The sequence below is a fragment of the Hemicordylus capensis genome, chromosome 2 (genome assembly GCF_027244095.1).
Source record: "Hemicordylus capensis ecotype Gifberg chromosome 2, rHemCap1.1.pri, whole genome shotgun sequence".
NCBI classification, from domain to species: domain Eukaryota; kingdom Metazoa; phylum Chordata; class Lepidosauria; order Squamata; family Cordylidae; genus Hemicordylus; species Hemicordylus capensis.
In genome coordinates this window covers 103,079,055-103,101,317 of record NC_069658.1, presented here as the reverse complement: position 1 = coordinate 103,101,317, position 22,263 = coordinate 103,079,055, and the positions used below count along the sequence as shown (strand labels likewise).

Here is a 22,263-nt window from a genome sequence, read left to right as displayed (position 1 = left end):
CTGGTGCTGCCCTCTCATTTTGATTGTTAAAATACAGCCTGAAAAGAAAGGGAGCACTAAAAGAGTTTAAAACAACAAAAAATAAATGGCATGAGTTATACTTGCATTATTTTAAATGTAATTTGGTATGCCTATATGGGTAAAATATTAATTTCTGCGGTGAACTGATACCATCTTTTTCAAATTGCCATATTTTGTACCCTATTTAGAAACTACCTGTACTACCTGCATATACTTCATAACTTGTGTGTTTCCAAATCCTTGTGTGTAAATCTTTGTAGATATATCATGTACAAACAACGACTTTGTATATAATTGTGCTTTGGCAACGTACTGTATGCTTTGGTAGTTTGTTGGTTCAATAAAAAAATCTTGTCCTATAAAAAAAAATAATCTTGTCCTATTTAGAAACTAAATAGTCTGAGATCCTCAAAGTAGATATTGCAGAGTTGCCTCCTAATTCTGTACAGCCAATTTCCCCATTTTAAGATGGCCTTAACTTTAATTTTGATGCATTTACCCTTATTTCAGGACTCATCATATGAGTATGATGACATTATCCTTTTTCAGAATACCAATGATCCACAGAATAGATATTTGAGTACCACAGAGCTCTTAGAGGGACCTCCTAGAATATTCAAGATGGATAGATTCTCCTATCAGTCTCCATCAACATTTTCAAGGTCAAAGGCCTTTAGTAGGAACAAGTAGTCTACCACTAGAGCTTTTTCAGTTTCAGTACTCCTGAGTTTTTTCTAGGTCAGAGTTTACAACATATCAAGATATTAGGCTGGTTCACACAATCATCAAAAGCAGGTTAAAAGCTGGGCTACCCACATTTTAAGGCTTGTGTGAACTCACACAAATCCCTCCAGCCCAGGTTCATCAAAATTCTCCACAATGCTTTAAACCAAGAAAGGAGGGAAAGAGTGCCCACCTACCTTGCTCTTCTGGCTGTGTGGACCCACTCACTTTTTCTACCCAGCTATTGGAGTATACCAGCCATGGAAGCAATAAAGAGCTATGACTACAGGGGCTCCAGCAATGGAAGTGCTGCTCTATAAAGCACACTATGAGATCATTCAGACAATCAAAAACTGAGGCTCTTCTCACGATCATTGAGAAGAGCCTCAAGGGGGGTTGTGGGGAGAGCGGGCTTAGCCTGCTCTCCCCACAGACGAGCAGCAGTCTACTCTGGGCAGCTGCAGCGGACATGACTGCTGGCTCCATCACAGAGCTAGCCGGGGCTGGGGAGTCCGGGGGCCGCGCAGCCCCTGGAAGGCCCCGCGTGAGTGCACAGGGCATGCTGGAGAGACCATCGAGCCAGGAGGCTGCTTTTCAGCCTCCTGGTCGGGTTCTCCTCATGAGTAGCCATGGTATGGAGCCGTGCCGTGGCAACTCACGAGCAAAAAAGAACGGGTTTGCGGAGTGCTCGCTCCACAAACCCAGTTTAAGGGGAGGGTTATGTTGTTGGGTTAACCGCCTAGAGCTCAGTGGTTCACACGGTCAGGCAAAATTGGGCTAGGCTCTCCTAGCCTGATTTCGCCTGATCACTGGAATAGCCAAACTGTGTTCTACCTGGGTTTGGGAGCTATGTGTGCTCCCAATTTCCCAGGTTTCCCCCCACCTTGGTTCTACACAACCAAAAATTGGGAGCACACAAAGCTCCAAACCCAGGTAGAACACAGTTTTTGATTGTCTGAATGACCTCTCTATAGGGATATGTACAGAACTGGACAGGGAAAGTTCGAAGGTGGGGCGGGCCTGCCTTTAAGGGTGGGGGAGGGTGCACTTGCCCCTCCCTCCGCTTTCCCCCCACTGGCGCTCATTTAGCAAAGGCTCCTTCAGGGTAGCAGCATACCTCCCTGCTATCCCATCTCCTCTTTTCCCAGAAGTACCTGGAAATACCGGGCACACGTGTGCTCTGGGTGCGTGCATGTGTATGCTGTACTCACACTCACACATGCCTGATATTATTATTAATTATTATGATTATTATGATTATTATTAATTCAATTTCTATACCGCCCTTCCAATATACCGCCCTTCCAACACCTGTGCTCATACAAGCACAGCGGGTACTTCCTGGTACTTCTGGGAAAAGAGGAGACTGGTTGGCAGGGAGGCATGCTGCTGCCCCGAAGGAACCTTTGTTAAAGGAGCACTGGTGGAGGGAAAGCAGATGGAGGGGCCCTTAAAGTCAGATCCTGCCCACCTTTGAACTGGCCAAACAGCTGGTTGTTCAAACCGATTTGGAGACCCTTAAAAGGACCTCCAAATGGGTTCATGCACATCCCTACCTCTCTATGATCCAGTCTATGCAGCGGCTTCAGAGGGCCTGAGGCTGCCTTCCTATCCTTTGTGGCAAATTAGAGGGCAGCTGCTGATATACTGAGGATTTTGCTTTTTGCAGGTAGCATAAATTCTGCTGGGAAGGCAGAGGAGCTGTTAGAGGACCTTCCACAGTGGAGTGGTGCTTAATGCTCCTGATGTGAGCAATGGATGCTGCAGTTGCCTTGATCATGTGTTTTATGAGTTTGCAAACCCAAATGGAGTTTCTGAGGCTGTTCTCATGTGCAGGTAAAATGAAGCTAACAAAGCAAAGCCTGGTTTTGCCCATGTGTGAGAACCACCAGGATCGGGCCCGATCCCGGCAGCACTTTGGCGGCAAACCTGCCTCTGGACCAGTGTTCCCTCTAACAGGGATTCCCAGATGTCGTTGACTACAACCCCCGTAATCCCCAGGCAAAGGCCATTGCAGCTGGAGAATGCTGGGGGTTGTAATGAACAACATTTGGGAATCCCTGTTAGAGGGAACAGTGCTCTGGACCCACCCTCTTAAATGGGGTTAAGAGAGGAAGTATTCTTTTAAACCCATTTTTTCAGATCATCTGCTTACAGTCCAGGCTGGCAGACTGCGGGGCTCCGGGTCAACTTCAGAGAGGGGAGGGGGGATCCCCATAATGCATCGCGCACTCGTGCAGTGCATTATGGGAGTTCCAGGGGTGGGGGCAATGAAGCACAATACATTCTAGCACCCCAACCCTCTGAGCTGCCGGGAGCAGCTGGTAATCATCTAGGTGAACAAATGGAAGCATATTGTCTGTGGGGAGGTAAGCTTTTTAAGGCTTCCTCCCTGCTGACCCTGTAGCCCTTTCTCACTGATTGTGAGAAAGGGCTCTCTGATTATGTGGAGAAGAAAGGATAGTTCTCATGCCCTTCACCCCACCTCCATATGGTTGTATGAACAAGCCTCTTAGTGCAAGGGACATCCGAGCTCCTTTAGCTTATGCCCTCTGCCCTCTGAAGGATAGCATGACTCATCAGGAAGTGAGCTTCTTTTACCTCTGCTTGGAACCCATGCCAATCCTCAGCCCAACCCGTACTTCAGAGTTATAGAATGCAACTCCTATAAGATTCAATCCTAAACCTCTCAGTTGTCAGACAGCCCTCCAGACCACAGCATTCCTAAATTAATTCTTTTTGCCTTATACTTTTTTATTCAATTTTCACAACACAAAAGGACAAACACAAATGATACAAACACTCACAAACACACACAATAAAGCTTAATTAATTCTTCATACTTTAAATTCATGTTCCTATCAATGCCACTTCTAAAATTTAAGTCATATTTGTTCCCACAATAATACTCTTTATTGTAGATTTGGAGGTTCTAAAGATTCTTTTAAAAGGTTTTGAACACTCACCGCTGGGTCTGGCAGCCTCGGGGGGTACTGCTGTGGCAGTTCACTGCCATTTCCCTCTCCTCCTGCCGGCCACCTCCAGTCTTCTAAGGGCCATTTTGGCCCATTTTGGGGGGAATTCTGGTCCTTCCTACGGTGGCAGTGGCCATTTTGGAGAATGCTGTGCATGCACCATTTGTGTGGATTCAGATGATGTATCTCAAGGGACAGTAGGTGTCTGCACATAACTGGTTTGCCCAGATTGGTTTGAGTCTGAACTGGACTCAAACTGAACTGGGTATGTTCAGTTTTATGCCCCTGAACAACAGCTCAGCTCAAATTTGAGCCAGTTTGGGGGTTCTAAAATTTTAAAAAAACTTTAAAAAAAAAATCTCACTAACCACAGTGTCTGGCAGGCTAGGGGGTTGCTGCTGTGGCTGCGGGAAGTTCTCAGCCTTTCCCTCTCCCCCCGCTGCCCCCCCGGTCTTCTAAGAGCCTTCAGCCCATTTGGGGGGTGTTCTGGCCCTTTTTCTGGTGGTGGTGGCCATTTTGTAGGCTGCCGCATATGAACCCTCGGTATTTGCATGTCCTGGGTCATGATAAGATAGGAGCTGAATTGTTGCCAGAATGGGAGCTGAGAAGTTTTAGAGCTCAGTTCATGTCACCAAAATGGGAGCTGAGGAGTTCTGGAAATCAGGCACAAACTGGGCCACAAATTGATTGCCAAACCCAATCTCATCTTACAGTGTATAAACAAAATCAAAGTAATGTATTTGCTAGCATTTTTTGAATAAGTAATCATGTAGGGCTGTCCAAATCAGTAAAGATTGTTTTTAGACATCAGAAATTCCAGCCCAAATCACCAGGAGGCATCAGAACACAGGGCAGGTGCTCTGGGAAGTGCAGAGGTAGTGGTGGCCCTTTAGTTGCTTGCCCAGCATTGGTGTGGAGGTGGTTGGATGTCACAGCCAGTCTCAGGAGCTTCCAAGGGACAGGCAGGGAGTCATGCTGGGCATCCAGGGAAGCCTGTACACCTGCTGGGAGAACTCATGGGTTTCTGGGTATGGCAGTTCCGCTCATAGCTTCTTCGCCTTGTGTGATTTCCTGCCTGCTCCCGGGAAGCTCCTGAGACTTGCTGCACCGCCCAGCCACCCCTGCACCAGTGCTGGACAGACAGTTAAAGGGCCCACCACCACCACACTACCTGGGGCACTTGCCCCACATTCTAATAACTTCTGGTGGTAGGAGTCAGGATTTCTATCATCGTCCCCCTTTATTGATTTACATAGCCCTATAATCATGTTCTAGTCTTTCACCACAGGGCCACATTGACCACCACCCCTTTGAACTTTTAATTGGGGAGTATATCTGCTGGCATCCTAACTGTACCACTAAACTGGCATTATAAACCATAGACTACTGGGGAGGAGGAACTACATGCCAGCAAGTCAACAATTCTTTCTTGAGATGTTGCCATGTATGCATTTAGATTCATATTATGTTGAAAAGAATGGAATTTTAAAATCAATTTCTGAGCTTAATTATGTAAATACCAGCATTTTCCAGCTAATGACATGCCATTAATACTCTGCAGCCTAAAGTAGCACTGCCCTTGCTTTCCTCTGTTGTAAAAGAGAAATCCAAGCAATTTTTGTTATATGCTTTGTATGTTTAAAAAAAAAAAAAAAAAAAACTTCTACCCCTGTAGTATTTCTTCTTCAAAAGAGAAAGAATGTTGTCTTCAAAGCAAGAATCGCTTCCATTTTATTCAGAATGCTTCGAGAGTAGGGTTGCCAACTAACCAGAACTGCCCCCTACCCCTGACTAGGGTTTTTATTTCTTTTCATTTTCAAACCATTTCCCAGAAAACTTGATTATTTATTATCCTGCTTTTCCTCCAAGGAGTTCAAGGCAACATACAGAATTATCCCCCTTTATTTTATCAACACAACAACCATGTGAGCTAAGGCTGAGAACAGGTTACTGGCCCAAAGTCAGCCATTGAGGTTCTGAGTGTGGGGTGGAACTTGAGTCTCCAGAGTCCTTGCCCAACACTTTAAGCACAAAATAACACAACACTCTAACCACAAAAGCATAAGGCTGGGTTCTTTTAATAGACCAGACTGGGGCTATTCAGACAATCGGCAAAAATAGGGCTAGGAGAGCCTAGCCCGATTTTTGCCGATCGTAAGAACCACCGGGTTTGCAGCCAAGCCCGGTGGTTCTAGAGCGGATAACCCGCTCGAGAACCCCTACCTTAAAACCAGGTTTGTGGAGCAAGCGCTCCACAAACCTGGTGTTAATTACCGTGAGTAGCCGTGTCACACCTTCGCACCGTGCCTACTCATGAGTAGACTCCCGGAGGGGAGGCGAAAAGCCACCTTCCAACTCTGGGGGTCTCCCCAGCATGCGCAGGGCATGCTGGGGCTTCCAGGGGCCGCGCAGCCCCCAAGCTCCCCAGCCCCCGCCGGCTTCGTCTTGGAGCCGGCAATTGTGTGGGTGGCCAATCCAGCCACCCAGGGCTCCCTCCTTGCTCGTGAGCAGGGAGAGCGGGATTAGCCCGCTCTTCCCGCTCACCGCCCCAAACCGGGTCTCACGGATTGTGAGACCTGGACCACTGTGTGCCAGCTCTGTTTTTGGACCCACCAAAAGCTGCTAGACTGTGTTGGGCCAAAAACTGTTGGGCTTTGCCTCGGGCGCAACTTCCTAATCGAAAAGTCTCTTACTCTAGAACCCACCTTGGTGCCAGAATTGTTTTATTTCAAGAGGTGTCAACCCTATTACAGATGAAGTGTTTTGCAAGCATTCTGAATCAATGCACCAATCACCCATAGTCCATATTCAGGGTGTCAGTCCTTGTGCCAGTCCATCTAATATTACACCCAAATAATAACAAGAGCTCTAAACCCTAACGTGGGGCAGAACATCTTCTTTGTGGTATCGGCTGCACTTCCTCTTCTGCACTACAATTACTGCTTGGATTGACATGGAGCATTCTTAGAATCTTTAGTCTAGATTAGCCCTGTTCAGAGAGTCCAGGAAAAAAGGGTTGCTTCACTTCACCATGCCAGAAAAAAAGGGATGCATCCCTTCATGGTAATTGCTCATGGTGGTTGCCTCTTTAGATTAATGCTGGCAGTGGGGAGATTATGGCAGTGTGAGGGTTCTTGGTGTGTCAGCACTGAGGTGGGGCTTGTTGGCATGCTCTCAGGACACTGTTTAATAAAGTACATGAATACAGTGTCCCTTTCTTGGGACTGTCTGAACAGGTCTATTGTAATTTCTTGATTCCCACTAAACTGTCACAGTACAGAATGCACTTTTTAAATTTTGGGAATGTGTATGCTCTAAATGTATAGAAATGAAGAAGGCAGGACATCCTATTAACTGAAGTCAGCACCATGGTATCTCTGCAGCTTCAAAAGTTTTACCTGTAAACTCCTTACATGATTTTTAAAAAAGTTTTAAACTGTAGAAATTCATTTAAAATTAGTTACTTGGGTCATAACCTGACAATTACTGTTCATATGGAACTGCTCTTGGAGATCAATAAAAAATTTGCATGAAACAGTGGCAAGATATAGCCATTTGTGTCACCTTACATTGGTGTGATGAGTAGTTCTTTACAAACCTTAATTTAATTCATATCAATTAAACAAGCCAAAATCTTCCCCATTCAGCATGCTTAGCATTTCACATGCTAGTTATTTCCCCCCAGTCTAGCCCTTCACTTAAATGTAATAGATCTGCTTACTTTGCCATGTCATTCTTTCCCTTTTACCCAAACTAAACAAAGAATTTACCTCAGAGGAAATTAAATAGTTAATGACAAATCTAACATTAAATAGTTAATGACAAATAGTATCCGAATAGCTTTGCTTACTATATGCTGTCAAGGCTGTGCAGAAGCGTATGGGATAGTATTACTAGCTTTGAACAAAGATGAAATTTGAAATAACGCTTTGCCATCTAATTCTACCACATCAGTTAACTTGAGTTACAAAAGATGAACAGTTGTTTACATTATGTTCCACAGGGAAATGCAGAGAAGACAAAACCACATTTCAGCCCACTAAAACTTACATGTGTTCTCTGAACATATGGAGAATATGTCATTTAGTAGCTATTGCTACTAAAGATATGATTTTCCAAATGGGTTTATCTTTCACATTGTGTATTTAAATTCTTTATTGACACATGGAAATATTTTATTAAGGCAAGTAATGTTCTCTCAGGATCATGTAAAAAGCTTTGCCTTTTAACAAGAAGAATGTAATCCAGTTTGAGAACAAACTATTTATTACTATGATTTGGATGAAGAAAAGAATATAGAAATATAGTAAATAAATAAAATTGCACAAAGCACTGTTTGAATTAACAAATAACTTTTAAGGGTGCTTTAATACAATCTATTTTCCAAACACAATTTAAATAATATATAAGGTTGTATTTCTGAACCTTTAGTTCTTTCTTAAAACAGGCAGCCACCACAAAACCACAGGAATGTTAGTTAACCTAATTACACTCCTGTAGAAACCTGCTGAGGAATGTATGAGCCAGATGAGTCAATGGCTAATTAATGAGGATCTGCAGTTCATTCTCTTTCCATCTCTCTTTCCTCTTCCTTCCCTGTTGGCTACAGGACCCAGAGGCCAGTTTTGATGTCAATGGTAACGATATTGACCCTATGCCTCGGTATGATGCCAGCAATGAAAACAAGTAAGGCCAGTGTTCTATAGAATGTATGACATCTTAAATGCAAATGTACTTATAAGTAAAATATACCTATATATTGCTAAAGTATCATATCATGTGGTAACATTGTTCAAAAATTATATTTTTGTTAGAAATGTTACTTTTAATTAGTAATGCAATGCTAATGACTTGCAAGTGTTTGACATATGAAATTTCATATCTCTCTTCACTTTTTCATATACACATACTTAAACTTTGTGTGTGAAAGGAGTTACTTGAGCATATACATTTAAAATTTTTGAAGCTGGTTGAGTTACAAATATTTTGAACTATATTTGTTTTAAGGAAGATTTTGGTGACTACTCAGGACCAAATTGCATTAAGAACATAAGAACAGACCTTCTGGATCAGGCCCATGGCCTGTCTAGTCCAGCATCCTGTTTCACACAGTGGCCTCTAGGAAGTCCACAGACAAGAGGTGAGGGCGTTCCCTCTCACTTGTTGTTGCTCCCCTGCAACTGGTATTGAGAGGCATTGTGCCGCTGAGGATGGAGGTGGCCTATAATCCTCAGACTAGCAGCTACTGATAGACTTGTCCTCCATGATTTGCTAAGAGGTGTGCTCTTAACAAATCATGAAGAAGTGCTTCTTCTTTGAGTAGAAGCAGCCATGACAGGGCCTAATTCAGATCATGATTGCAGTGAATGGAGGTTAGCTCTCCCCTTGTGCCATTTTTGTCCTGAAAATTGTCCCCTGAAGCTACCCTAGAAGGCTTTGCAAGGGTTGTGCTGCAAACCTTTATATAGCAGTTTTGAGGATAAAATGGAGGCGAGGGAATGTCTGGTGCTTTGAACTCCATGAAGGAAAGGCAGGGCATAAATGTGATCAATAAGTAAGATAACATGCAAGAAGGCCTAGTAAATAAAAATACTTCACATGGCAGTGGAAGTGCATCAGATTTGATACTGGATAAACCTCTGAAGAGGGCATTTCACATGTGGGACACCATAACCAAGAAGGCCTTCTCTGGTTACCATCCAAAAGGTTAGGGAACTTTGAGGTTTCTGAGGAAGATTTTAAAGTCCAGGTATACTCATGTGAGTTCCTGGGTTCAAAGACATTTAAGGCTTTACAGGGTAAACAACTTTGAGTAGTACTTCGAAACAGACCAGCAGCCAATGTAGTTTTCTAGAATTGGGGAGATGTGTTTCCTTCGGCTGGTCCCAGTTAAGAACCTAGCAGCTGTGTTTTGATTAGCTGATGTTGCTGAGAAGTCTGCAAAGGCAGCCCTGCATATAACGTATTACAGTAGTCTGGATGTGGGGGTCTGGAATGGGATAATTATGGTCAGGTTGTATCTGTTCAGGAAGGCTTGTAACTGGCACACCAGCCTGGTCTGCTGCTTTATGCCATAGATGCCACTTGGGTCTCTAATCGGCACCCTCGGAGTGGGTGACCCAGCAGTCAACAAAAATACATCACAGTTTCTATAGGGAGTGGGCTCACCTCAGTGAGCCTCACCATATTTCTCGGTTGCTGGGAAGACCAAATAATGTAAATGGTGGGAACAACTGCTGAGGGCAGATCACAGTGAGGCTCTCCACACAAGCAGTGTGGAGAGCATTACTGGGCTCTGCAGGGACAGCAGGCTTAGAGCAGGGAGCCGTCGCTGGGTGGCCAGCTTGGAGTCATGGAGTCGGTAGGGGAAGCAGGGATCGGGGGCTACCCAGCCCCCAGAAGTCCCAGGATGCACCGCGTGACTGCACAGGGCATTCTGGGGAGACCTCCAGGGCTGGGGGGCTGCTTTTAGCCTCCGGGTCAGGGGTCTACTCATGTATTGCCACAGTGTGGAGCTGCGCCATGGCAGCACACAATCAGTAAAATGTGGTTAGCAAAGCGCTCGCTCCATTAACCTCGTTTAAAGAGGGGAAATTAAGCAAGCTAACTGCCGGGATCCGCACAGCTCCCAGCAGTTCCCATGACCACTGGGAAGTGGGCTCGGCTCCCTTTGCCCGCTTTCCTGCAGTTGTGAGAATAGCCTCAGTGTCTACTTTCTGGAGGGCTGAGCTAAGGGCCTTTCGTGTCACATCTTACCTAAGTTTGGGGCACTTTCTAGGCACTAGTTGGATTATCAACCTGGCCGTTTAGGGCTTGATAGGGCCAGACCCATATCTAATGTGTTCCATTGATCCACCCAGAGTTTTATGATCATAACATCTCTGAAATGCCAGTATAATGTCATAGTTCAGGGTTTTGTACTGATCTTTCTATATTTTCTCCTAAGCATCTGCTTGATTGTGTTACAAGTTTCAGGATTGGACTGTAAGTGATCAACATGTCCAGATGTTTCTGGTGCTTAATATTCTTATGCATGTGCAAAGACTGCAACATTCTCAAACCTTTGAGGTGATAGCTCTGTTTATGTAATGTAATTTATGGTAATCTGTACACTTCAAATTGTATATTGTATCCAACTCTTCCAGTTTCACCTTCTCCAAATTAAGAAACTCACTATTTTGAGTATTTAAATCTTGAAAATTTACCATATATCATCACTATAAGTAGTACTTGCATTTAAACCCCCCTGCCTTTTGCATATTTATCATTAATAGTTGTCACATTTAACTGACATATAAGTAGATTGAACAATCCAGTTCATTGGGCCAGTTGCAAATATTGAATTAGGTTGCAAGCAATTATCAATGGCGACTCAATTATATAAAATGTTCTATATTATAATTTGTGGGAAAGCTCTAGATAAACCAAACACTTTCAAATTACATTTTTTAAAAGTCAAGTTTTCAGCCATGTAGATTATGACAGGAAGAAGCGCACAAAAATTAATCACTTGAGCCCTGTGGTAATACTTAGGAAGCAATGGTGGTTTGTTCAACTACTATGGTATGCAGGAGTCCTGCCAGATATTCAGTTTGGTTTGAAAAAATTGGCAGAGCATCATGAAATCGTCAGAGACACAAGCCCATACTAGACTTTCCAATTTGCTTAGCTAAAGTCAGGAGTCAGCTGTGGATGAAGTCACTCCTGCTATGCAAGGCACCTTGTTTGGTTTCAAGCTTAACTTCAGTTGTAGCCCCATTGCCTGGATCTAGCTGTAGTGCTAGATAGCCTTTCAGAGCTCAGGCAGACTTCCATCTGTTTTTATCACTAGGATCCCAATGGCCCACGAATACATTTTTAAATTTACAAAGCAAGAGTGGATCTTTCAAAAGTTAAGGCAAAACTAATCTGTCTTAAATCATCCTAAGTATGCATTCTTGCTTAAGAACTTAAGCTGTACCTTGCTAGATCATAACGATATCCATAGTTCCATACTCCTGGCAAGAAGCCTCGCAACCAGCAGGCGTTAGACAGTCCACCAGTAACTGACCAGCATTCCAAAATTTACCCCCTCCCCATTTTACAGCCTCTTTTTAAACATTCCCTATAGCATTTACATACATTGTGTATGTAATAGATTTATTCAGTAAAATATACTAAAACAAGTTTCAGAATTGGAGTGCAAATGAAGGCTGTATAGCTTTGTGATGATTTTTTCTAATAAATTTTATAACTGGGCAGAGGCGCGCCTTTCCCCCTGGACTTATGGGTGGAAGTCTGGTCCCCCACTGCCCCTGGGGCCCCCAAATATTCTGAATTATGTCCTGGGTGGCCACACCACCTCCTGCCACTGGCCTGCACTGCATCAGACAGCTGAGCATGACTGTGCTCTGGGGGCTGAGTGTGGCTAGCTCAGTCTGCCCGATCTCCTCTAGTTCCGGGTGAGCCACTTCTGCCAAGCCACTTCTGCCTGGCCATACCAGTGTGCAAGCCTGCTCAGTCAGTGTGTGTACACATGATGCCATCAGGCATAGATCAGCCTGCCTGAGCTGCACATTAGGGATGTGCAGAACCGGTCCAGCGGTCCGCAGTCTGATGGTTCGGTCTGGGGGCTTGTGATCAAACCGAACCCCCCTCCCCTGGTTCCATCTGGACCAGAACTGAACTGCCGATCTGGTCCAACAGGTCTGTGAATTTTTTTTTAAATTAAATGAAACATAACTACCTGTAGCCCCTTCGGGGGGCTTGTTGTAGCCTGGGAGGGGTCCGGGGGGGTTCTCCCTCCCCCTGTCAGCCTCCCTCATCACTGCCGCACCTGGATAAAAGTAGTCTTTTTTGCCCTTTTGGGCCTCCGCAAAGGCGAGCGGCCGCCATTTTGGCTGCCGCCGCGCATGCCTAAATGCCCTCTGCAAGGCCTGGCACGCATTTAGGGAAGTTATGCCATTTCATGATGAGGTCAGTCTGAAGAAATAGGTCTGGTTGTCATCTCCAATAGATGGATATTGATAACACCCTGCTGCAAACCTCTGGATGATCTCTCCCAGTGGTTTCATGTAGATGTTAAAGAGTATTGGAGACAGTATGGACCCTTGTGGAACTCCATACTTTAATTCTTACTTTGCAGAGCAGGAGTCTCCAAATGACACCATCTGGAATCTACCAGAGAGGTAGGAATGGAACCACTGTAAAGCAATGCCACCCAGTCCCATCTCCTTGTCATGGCTCAGACTTCTGACTCAGAAGAGTCAGAGCAGGAACGGGAGGATTTGCCTGCTAGTGAGGGCTCAGAGGCACAGCAACAGGACTTGGCAGGGAGCCCAGACTCTGGAGCTGAGGATTCTCAAGAGCTGCCAGACATGATTTCTGATGAGGAGGAGCCTGGGATTTCACCTGTCTTGAGAAGTTGGCTCAAGAGTGAGGCTCAGTGGAAGTCATGCAGGTGCAGGAGATCACTAGAGAGGAAGCCGAAGTGCTGACTCAGGGAAGCCTGATTGGCTGCTGGTTCTCTTGAGCCATATATATTTGGTAGTCTCTCAATTGCTCAGGTGCTGTTTGCAACGTTCGCTGGCTGCAGACAGTGTGCCATTGAATTCCCAAACTTTGTCCGAGTTCCAGTTTGCCTTAATTATGCTTCCTGCTTTGTTCTGTTAATTCCTTACTTCTGTTGTCCTTCGCTATTTTCATTCCTTTGCTCTGTGTTTTATTTCAATTATTACCCAGTTATTGTTGGAGGGGGGCGGTACCTAGTGCAGTTCAGGGGACTAAATTCATTTACTGTTTTTCTTGTGAGCCTTTTATTTTTCACTCGTGCAGTTCCACTGCCACTTTCTATTAATTCACCGGGGAGTGCTGAACGGGGTTGTAAATCGTGTTGCGTTAGCTGAGCTAACAGATTTACGACACTCCTTCAGGAGACCTTCCCAAAATGAAAATTGAAGTCCCCCACCACCAGCAACCTTGGCAACTCGAATGCCAACTCTGCAACCAGACCTTTCAGCTCGGGGACTCTGTTGGGCAGTGAGTGATCAGTACACCAACAGAAGTCCCAATCTATCCTTGATCCCTAGGCTTAGGTACACACATTCAGTACAGGCCAATTTCCTGACAAGGATCCTGGTAAGGGAGATGGTATTCTTATAGACCACAGCCACCCCATTTCCCACATCTTCTCACCTGCTCCACCATGGAGTAACCCACTAGGAGAAGCTGGGACCAAACTGGCACTAGCCTCTCCTGATCAGGTCTCCATAATGCATGCCAAGTTGTCTCCCTCATCCATAATTAAGTAATGGAGCATCTCAGACATATTTTAGACCAACCTGGCATTACAATTTAATGAGGATTGGTTTGGTGGGTTGTTTGCACTGCTTTCCAAAGTCAAAGAGGTAGTAGGCCTGCTTGAAGGGGAAACAGTAATTAAATTTCTAAATTCCCTTCTCCTGTAATGGCTTTCTGACCTACCTGCACCATATCTTTGTCAATACTTTAATTGGAATGGTTAGAGGCCCGAAATGCATGATTTGGGCAGCAGGCGGGCTCAGGGAAGGAGTTCTTACCACTGCCGCCTCGGTCTCCCCTCATCTCAATGATTGCCTGCATTCCACTGGCCGCTCCCTGTCTCTGCTACAATCCCTGCCACACAGTGGGGGTTGAAAACAGTTTTTTAAAAAATCGACCCCCCGCTCAAGTGAGGGCGGCAGCAGGAGGCAAAAAGATTAATCCACCCCTGGCTGAGGTGGTGACTCCACTATGGTCAAAGGTCAAATGTTAAGAACATAAGAACAGCCCTGCTGGATCAGGCCCAAGGCCCATATAGTCCTGCATCCTGTTTCACGAAGTGACGCACTAGATGCCGCTGGAAGCCTACAGGCAGGAGTTGAGGGCATGCCCTCTCTCCTGCTGTTACTCCCCTGCAACTGGTAATCAGAGGAATCCTGCCTTGAGGCTGGAGGTGGCCCATAGCCCTCCGACTAGTAGCCGATGATAGACCTCTCCTCCATGAAGTTATCCAAGCCCTCTTAAAGCCATCCAGGTTGTTGGCTGTCACTACATCTTGTGGCAGAGAATTCCACAAGTGGATTATGCATTGTGTGAAAAAGTACTTCCATTTGTTGGTCCTAGATTTCCTGGCAATCAATTTCATGGGATGACCCCTGGTTCTAGTGTTATGTGAGAGGGAGAAGAATTTCTCTCTATCCACATTCTCCACACTATGCATGATTTTATAGACCTCTATCATGTCTCCACACAGTCGTCTTTTTTCTAAACTATATAGCCCCAGGTGTTGTAGCCTTGCCTCATAAGAAAAGTGCTCTAGGCCCCTGATCATCTTGGTTACCTTCTTCTGCACCTTTTCCAGTTCTACAATGTCCTTTTTTAGATGTGATGACCAGAATTGTACGCAGTACTCCAGGTGTGTACTGGAGCACCATAGCTTTTTATAAGGGTATTATAATATTAGCACTTTTATTTTCAATCCCCTTTCTAATGATCCCTAGCATAGAATTGGACTTTTTCACAGTTGCCGCACAATGAGTCTACACTTTCAATGAGCTTTCTACCACGACCCCAAGATCCCTCTCCTGGTCAGTCACCGACAGCTCAAATCCCATCAGCGTATACTTGGAATTGGGTTTTTTTTTTTGTTCCAATGTGCGTCACTTTACACTTGCCAACACTGAACCACATTTGCCATTTTGTTGCCCACTCACCCAGTTTGGAGAGATCCTTTTGATGCTCCTCACAATCCGTTTTGAATTTCACTACCCGAAAGAGTTTGGTATCATCTGCAAATTTGGCCACTTCACTGCTTACCCCTACTCCTAGATCATTTATGAATACATCAAAAAGCACTAGTCCCAGTGCTGTTCCAGATGATTGTCTGTCTTACCCAGCTTGCTATGCTGGAAACATGAATCACTGGTTGACATTCTCCAAGTTCTGCAGTGACAGTGACATCCCTGCCACTGAAAGCTTTTTGTGCAGCAGGCTGAGCTTGGAAGGGAAGTGGAAAGCAAATATCACACCTCTCCCCTCCCTCCAAAAGCCCTTTCCACTTGTATAAACACAAGAACTGCACAACCCTCAGGAACATCTTTCCACTTGTACAAATGACTTCTGAAAGGAGGAGAGACACAAAAATCACTCCCTCTCCAGGCTTGGTCCACTGTGGAAGAAGCCTTCAGTACAGGCATACTGAAGGCTCCTTGCAGATCCACAGCCCTCCTTTAGAGAGGACTTCAGAGAATGTCAGCCATTAATTTGGATATTACACTAGAAGCCTGGAAAGTGGTAGCACTAATAGCTTACATATCTTCTCTTGGTGCTTCCTTGTAACTGTTGAAGCTATCTAGGAACACATTTCTCTTCACAGAATAAAATACTATAGTGAACAAATGTCATATTATTTCACTTTTCAATTACACAAGGGCACAGTTTTGCAGGAAAGGTTCCATTAGACAATTCCAACATTACCTTGTGGGCATTTAATCAGCCTATGGCTCTCCAAGGAATATAATGCAAAATGGTAATTCTCTAATACATAACAACACTGAGTCAGACAGAAGTGACAAGAGATGATGTTCTAAACTGGGAAAACTGAAAACTAACAAATCACCAGGGCCGGATGGCATCCATCCAAGAGTCCTCAAAGAACTCAGATGTGAAATTGCCAACCGCCTTGCTAAAATATATAACTTATCCCTGAAATCGGGCTCTGTACCAGAGGACTGGAGAGTAGCAAATGTAACACTGATTTTCAAAAAGAGATCCAGGGCCGATCCGGGAAATTACAGGCCGGTTAGCTTAATATCCGTTCCAGGCAAATTGATGGAAAGCATCCTCAAGGATAAAATTGTAAAGCACATAGAAGAACAGGCCCTGCTGAGAGAGAACCAGCATGGCTTCTGCAAAGGGAAATCTTGCCTCACAAACCCCTTGGAGTTCTTTGAAAGTGTCAACAAGTGTGTGGATAAAGGTGATCGAGTTGACATAGTATACCTGGACTTCCAAAAAGCTTTTGACAAAGTTCCTCATCAAAGACTCCTGAGGAAACTTAGCGGTCATGGGATAAGGCGACAAGTACATGTGTGGATTGCTAACTGGCTGAAAGACAGGGAACAGAGGGTAGGTATAAATGGAGAGTTTTCATAATGGAGCGAAGTAAGAAGTGGGGTCACCCAGGGATCTCTACTGGGACCGGTGTTTTTTAATTTATTCATAAATGTTCTAGAAGCAGGAGTAAACAGTGAGGTGGCCACATTTGCAGATGATACCAAACTCTTTCGGGTAGTGAAATTCAAAATGGATTGTGAGGAGCTCCAAAAGAATCTCTCCAAACTGTGGGAGTGGGCGACAAAGTCGGCAAATGCGGTTCAATGTTGGCAAGTGTAAAGGGATGCACATTGGGATGAAAAACCCCAACTTCAAGTATACGCTGATGGGATCTGAGCTGTCGGTGACTGACCAGAGGAGAGATCTTGGGGTAGTGGTGGACAGCTCATTGAAAGTGTCAACCCAATGTGCAGCAGCTGTGAAAAAGGCCAATTCCATGCTAGGGATCATTAGGAAGGGGATTGAAAATAAAATGGCTAATATTATAATGCCCTTATACAAAACTGTGGTGCGACCACACTTGGAGTGCTATGTACAATTCTGGTCACCACATCTAAAAAAGGACATTGTAGAACTGGAAAAGGTGCAGAAGAAGGTAACCAAGATGATCAGGGGCCTAGAGCACCTTTCTTATGAGGCAAGACAACAACACTCGGGGCTTTTTAGTTTATAAAAAAGATGACTGCGGGGAGACATAATAGAGGTCTATAAAATCATGCATGGTGTGGAGAATGTGGATAGAGAGACATTATTCTCCCTCTCAAATAACACTAGAACCAGGGGTCATCCCATGAAATTGACTGCCAGGAAATCTAGGACCAACAAACGGAAGTACTTTTTCACACAATGCATAATCTACTTGTGGAATTCTCTGCCACAAGATGTGGTGACAGCCAACAACCTGGATGGCTTTAAGAAGGGTTTGGATAACTTCATGGAGGAGAGGTCTATCAACGGCTCCTTGTTGGAGGGCTATGGGCCACCTCCAGCCTCAAAGGCAGGATGCCTTTGAGTACCAGTTGCAGGGGAGTAACAGCAGGAGAGAGGGCATGCCCTCAACCCCTGCCTGGGGCTTCCAGCGTCATCTGGTGGGCCACTGTGCGAAACAGGATGCTGGACTATATGGGCCTTGGGCCTGATCCAACAGGGCTGTTCTTATGTTGAAATAGGGCAGAAATTAATGTTCATCTTGCATTTAGTCTTAATACACACTACATATTTTGATCAAGTTCAAACATGGTTTAAATTAATTAAGACAATGGCTATGTTATACAGAACTATAAATAGCTTCACAATTCACACCAAGAATAGCAGGTCTTATAATATCTTTTAAAAGATATATTCAGAATTGAGGATGTTAATTGTTAGTCTAGTGATATTAAAAATGCATATGGTGTGTCAAAACATGACAACACAGAATCTGATCTTTCTCAGTATCTGGGAATTCAGCATCTTTGTCTAAGAATGTTTATTGGGTGTATTTCACCACACTTTGCTAACAATTACATTTCTTAAATTAAGAGCCAAAACTTCATGCTTTAAACAAAGCAAAGAGCCAGTGTGGTGTAGTGGCTAGAGTGCTGGACTGGGACCAGGGAGACCCAAGTTCAAATCCCCATTCAGCCATGACACTAGCTGGGTGACTCTGGGCCAGTCACTTCTCTCTCAGCTTGACCTACTTCACAGGGTTGTTGTGAGAATAAACCCCTAAGTATGTAGTAGACCACTCTGGGCTCCTTGGAGGAAGAGTGAGATACAAAATGTAAATAAATAAATAAAATAAAATCTTAGCATGTCCATTATAACCTATCATATTCGGCCTATATACTACAAGAGTTACAATGCATCTCTATTACATAAGATTGAATAATGGAATAAATGAAATCCTTGCCACAGAGTGAAAACAAACTTAGAAAGGTGCATTCAGATATTTGCGATGAATAGTCAAAGATGCAGAAAATACCTGAATATTGATGCTCTCTCCAGACTGGTTATTCAGTTTCCCAACCAAAAGTCCTATATAGGGCAGAGAAATACAAATCCATCTTATCTACCCTCGCTTAAGACTTCACAAATTCAGTGTGATGGTACGATAGAGATGACAAATGATCTTACTTATGAAGAATATAAAATGTAGCCTCCAGCTCCACAGATGGGAGAGCAAAATTGTGATATACAGGTGCAACCTCAAGGATATCATGTGTGAGCACTACACATTATTGTTCCCTCAGGATGCTGGGTAAGGAGGGAGGGTCTAGAATCCAGCTACAAGTATATAATCTAGCATTCTCTGGAGGCTAACTAGCCAAAACTAGACAAAGACTCTCCCATGCTACAGCAGACACCTAAGCATCCAAGTGTAATACTGGGTTTGGAAAAAGCCCAAGCTGTGAACATGAGTGGCACTCTGTCTAGAGCAGGTTGCTAGACCATCACTGAATCAGTAGCTTTTCTGATCATGCCTCCACCTTGATAAATACCTTGACCAGGGATAGATTGGGACTTGTGTTGGTGTACCGATCGCTTCGCTGCCCAACGGAATCCCTTACTGAGCTCACGGACTTGGTTGCGGAACTCGCGTTGGAGTCTCCCAGACTTTTGGTGCTGGGGGACTTCAATGTTCGTTTCGGGACTAATTTGTCCAGGGCGGCTCAGGAGTTCATAGCAGCCATGACAACCATGAGCCTATCCCAAGTGGTCTCTGGACCAATGCATATTGCAGGTCACACACTTGATTTGGTCTTCTACTTTGAGCAGGGTGGAGTTCCGTTGGGGGGACTCCTTTGATCTCCCCATTGTCATGGACGGACCACCATCTGGTTAAGGTTGCACTTACAACCACTTCCCACCTTCGCAGGGGTGAGGGGCCTATTAGAATGGTCTACCCGAAGAGGTTATTGGATCCAGTAAGATTCCAAGAATCCTTGGAGGAATTCAGTGTTGGCTTTGCTGGTGATCCTGTTGATGCCATGGTTGAGAATTGGAACAACTTGCTCACCAGGGCAGTAGACACGATTGCCCCCAAGCATCCCCTCCGACCCGCTTCAAAATTGGCCCCTTGGTATACAGAAGATCTACAGGGGCTGAAGCGGCAAGGTAGGCGACTGGAGCTCAAGTGGAGAAAGACTCGACTCGAATCTGACAGACTATGACATAGAGCACATTTAAAGATCTATGCTCAGGCAATATGTACTGCAAAGAAGTTTCTTTTCTGCCCATATTGCCTCTGCGAGTTCATGCCCAGCAGAGTTGTTCAGGGTTGTGAGGGGACTAGTATCTGTCCCCCATCTCTTGAACCAGAATTTGGAGTAATCAGTTACCCACTGTGATGTGTTTAAAGAGTTTTTTGCAGATAAAATCTCTTGGATTCAGGGCGATCTAGATGGAGACTCCACAGTTAATTTGATGTCTGAACTGGAGGTGTCTAGCAACTCCTCTTATGCGATTTGACTGGATTGGTTTCAGTTTGTGACTCCTGAGGATGTGGACAAGCTGCTTGGAGCAGTGAGGCCTACGACTTGTTCTCCTGACCCTTGTCCAACATGGCTTGTTCTATCTAGCAGGGAGGCTGTTGTAGACAGCCTGGTGGAAATCATAAATGCATCTCTGAGGAAGGGCAGGATGCCTCCTTGTCTTAAGGAGGCAATCATTAGACATCTTCTAAAGAAGCCTGTATTAAATCCTTCAGAGTTGAGCAATTATAGGCCTGTTTCCAACCTCCTATGGCTGGGCAAGGTAATTGAGAGGGTCGTGGCCTCTCAGCTCCAGGCGTTCTTGGAGGAAACTGATTATCTAGACCCATTTCAAACTGGTTTTTGGGCGGGCTACGGGGTGGAGACTGCCCTGGTCAGCCTGATGGATGATCTGCAATTGGCAATTGACAGAGGAAGTGTAACTCTGTTGTTCCTTTTGGATCCCTCGGCGGCTTTCAATACTATCGGCCATAGTATCCTTCTGTAATGTCTGAGAGTGTTGAGGGTGGGAGGCACTGTTTTACAGTGATTCCGCTCCTACCACTTGGACAGATTCCAGATGGTGTCGATTGGAGACTGTTGCTCCTCAAAATCTGAGCTTAAGTATGGCGTCCCTCAAGGCTCCATACTTTCTCCAATGCTTTTTAACATCTACGTGAAACCTCTGGGAGAGATCATCAGGGGATTTGGATCTGGGTGTTACAAGTATGCTGATGACACCCAGATCTACTTCTCCATGCCAACTTCTTCAAGAGCTGGCATATCCTCCCAAAATGCCTGCCTGGAAGCAGTAATGGGCTGGATGAGGGAGAATAAACTGAAGCTGAATCCAGATAAGACGGAAGTACTTATTGTGCGTGGTCAGAACTCCAGAGATGATCTTGATCTACCTGTTCTAGATGGGGTCACACTTCCCCAAAAGGAACAGGTTCACAATCTGGGAATACTTCTGGATCTACACCTCTCCTTGATTTTCCAGGTTGAGGCGGTGGCCAGAGGTACTTTCTATCAGCTTCGGTTGATATGCCAGCTGCACCCGTTTCTCGAGATCAATGACTTTAAAACAGTGGTACATTTGTTGGTAATCTCCAGACTTAATTTGTTGGTAATCTCCAGATGATAAATTGTTGAATTGTTTTAACTTTTGTATGTGTTTTAATTGTTTTTATGTTAACTGCCCAGAGAGGAAAGTTTGGGTGGTACAGAAGGAAGATAGATAGATGTTATCATTTATTACAGAATATAACAACTATTTATTTCAACAATTGTTTCCAAAGCGGTTTACATAGAGAAATAATAAATAAATAAGATGGACCCCTGTCCCCAATGGGCTCACAATCTAAAAAGAAATATAAGATAGACACCAGCAACAGTCATTGGGGGTACTGTGCTGGGGGTGGATAGGGCCAGTTACTCTCCCCCTGCTAAATAAAGAGAGCCACCACATTAAAAAGGTGCCTCTTTGCCCAGTTAGCAGGGGTTGAAACATATAATGCTGTTATTGGAAAGTAAGAATGATTGTCTTAATTTCTGTGTAGAGAATTGTTGTAAATCTTTTTGAAAAAATGATATGTAGATGCACAAAGCAGTATTAATAATCACATCAGATAATGGTGGACTTTTAATGGGTGCCAGCACTAACGTACCATCAAAACATTACTTCCTTTCTAAACAATGACTCTCTTCAGCTTTATGCTTAGTTGGTGAAAGAAGCAACATAGTATATGACTGAATATACACACCATTCATTGCTGGCTTCAATAATATTTTCTAAAGTTGTATAAAAATAAAATGGAATTTAACTTTAAGAAGTGGGATTAATATAGCCTCAGGACCAAAGAAAAATGAAAAACCATTCTTTCATAGAAACACAGCACAAGATCATTCTGATATTATCAGTCAGTATCAGTAAGTGAGCAAGGAAACACAGCTGAATCGTATATTCAGAGTAAAATCCA

The 22,263-nt window shown here is 44.4% G+C and overlaps 1 protein-coding gene across 4 annotated transcripts in view; it reads left to right on the top strand.

Annotated features, from left to right (window-relative positions):
• The window catches only part of PCSK5 (proprotein convertase subtilisin/kexin type 5), a 440,322-nt gene that overhangs the window by 124,885 nt on the left and 293,174 nt on the right, over window positions 1–22,263 (top strand). For all 4 annotated transcript variants that reach the window (XR_008315836.1, XM_053294459.1, XM_053294457.1 and 1 more), the window contains exon 5: window positions 8,329–8,405. Coding sequence is in view for 3 of the 4 variants with exons in the window: in XM_053294459.1 (XP_053150434.1) it covers window positions 8,329–8,405 (77 nt within the window). In the remaining variant the exon portion in view is untranslated. The remainder of the gene's footprint in view (window positions 1–8,328; window positions 8,406–22,263) is intronic.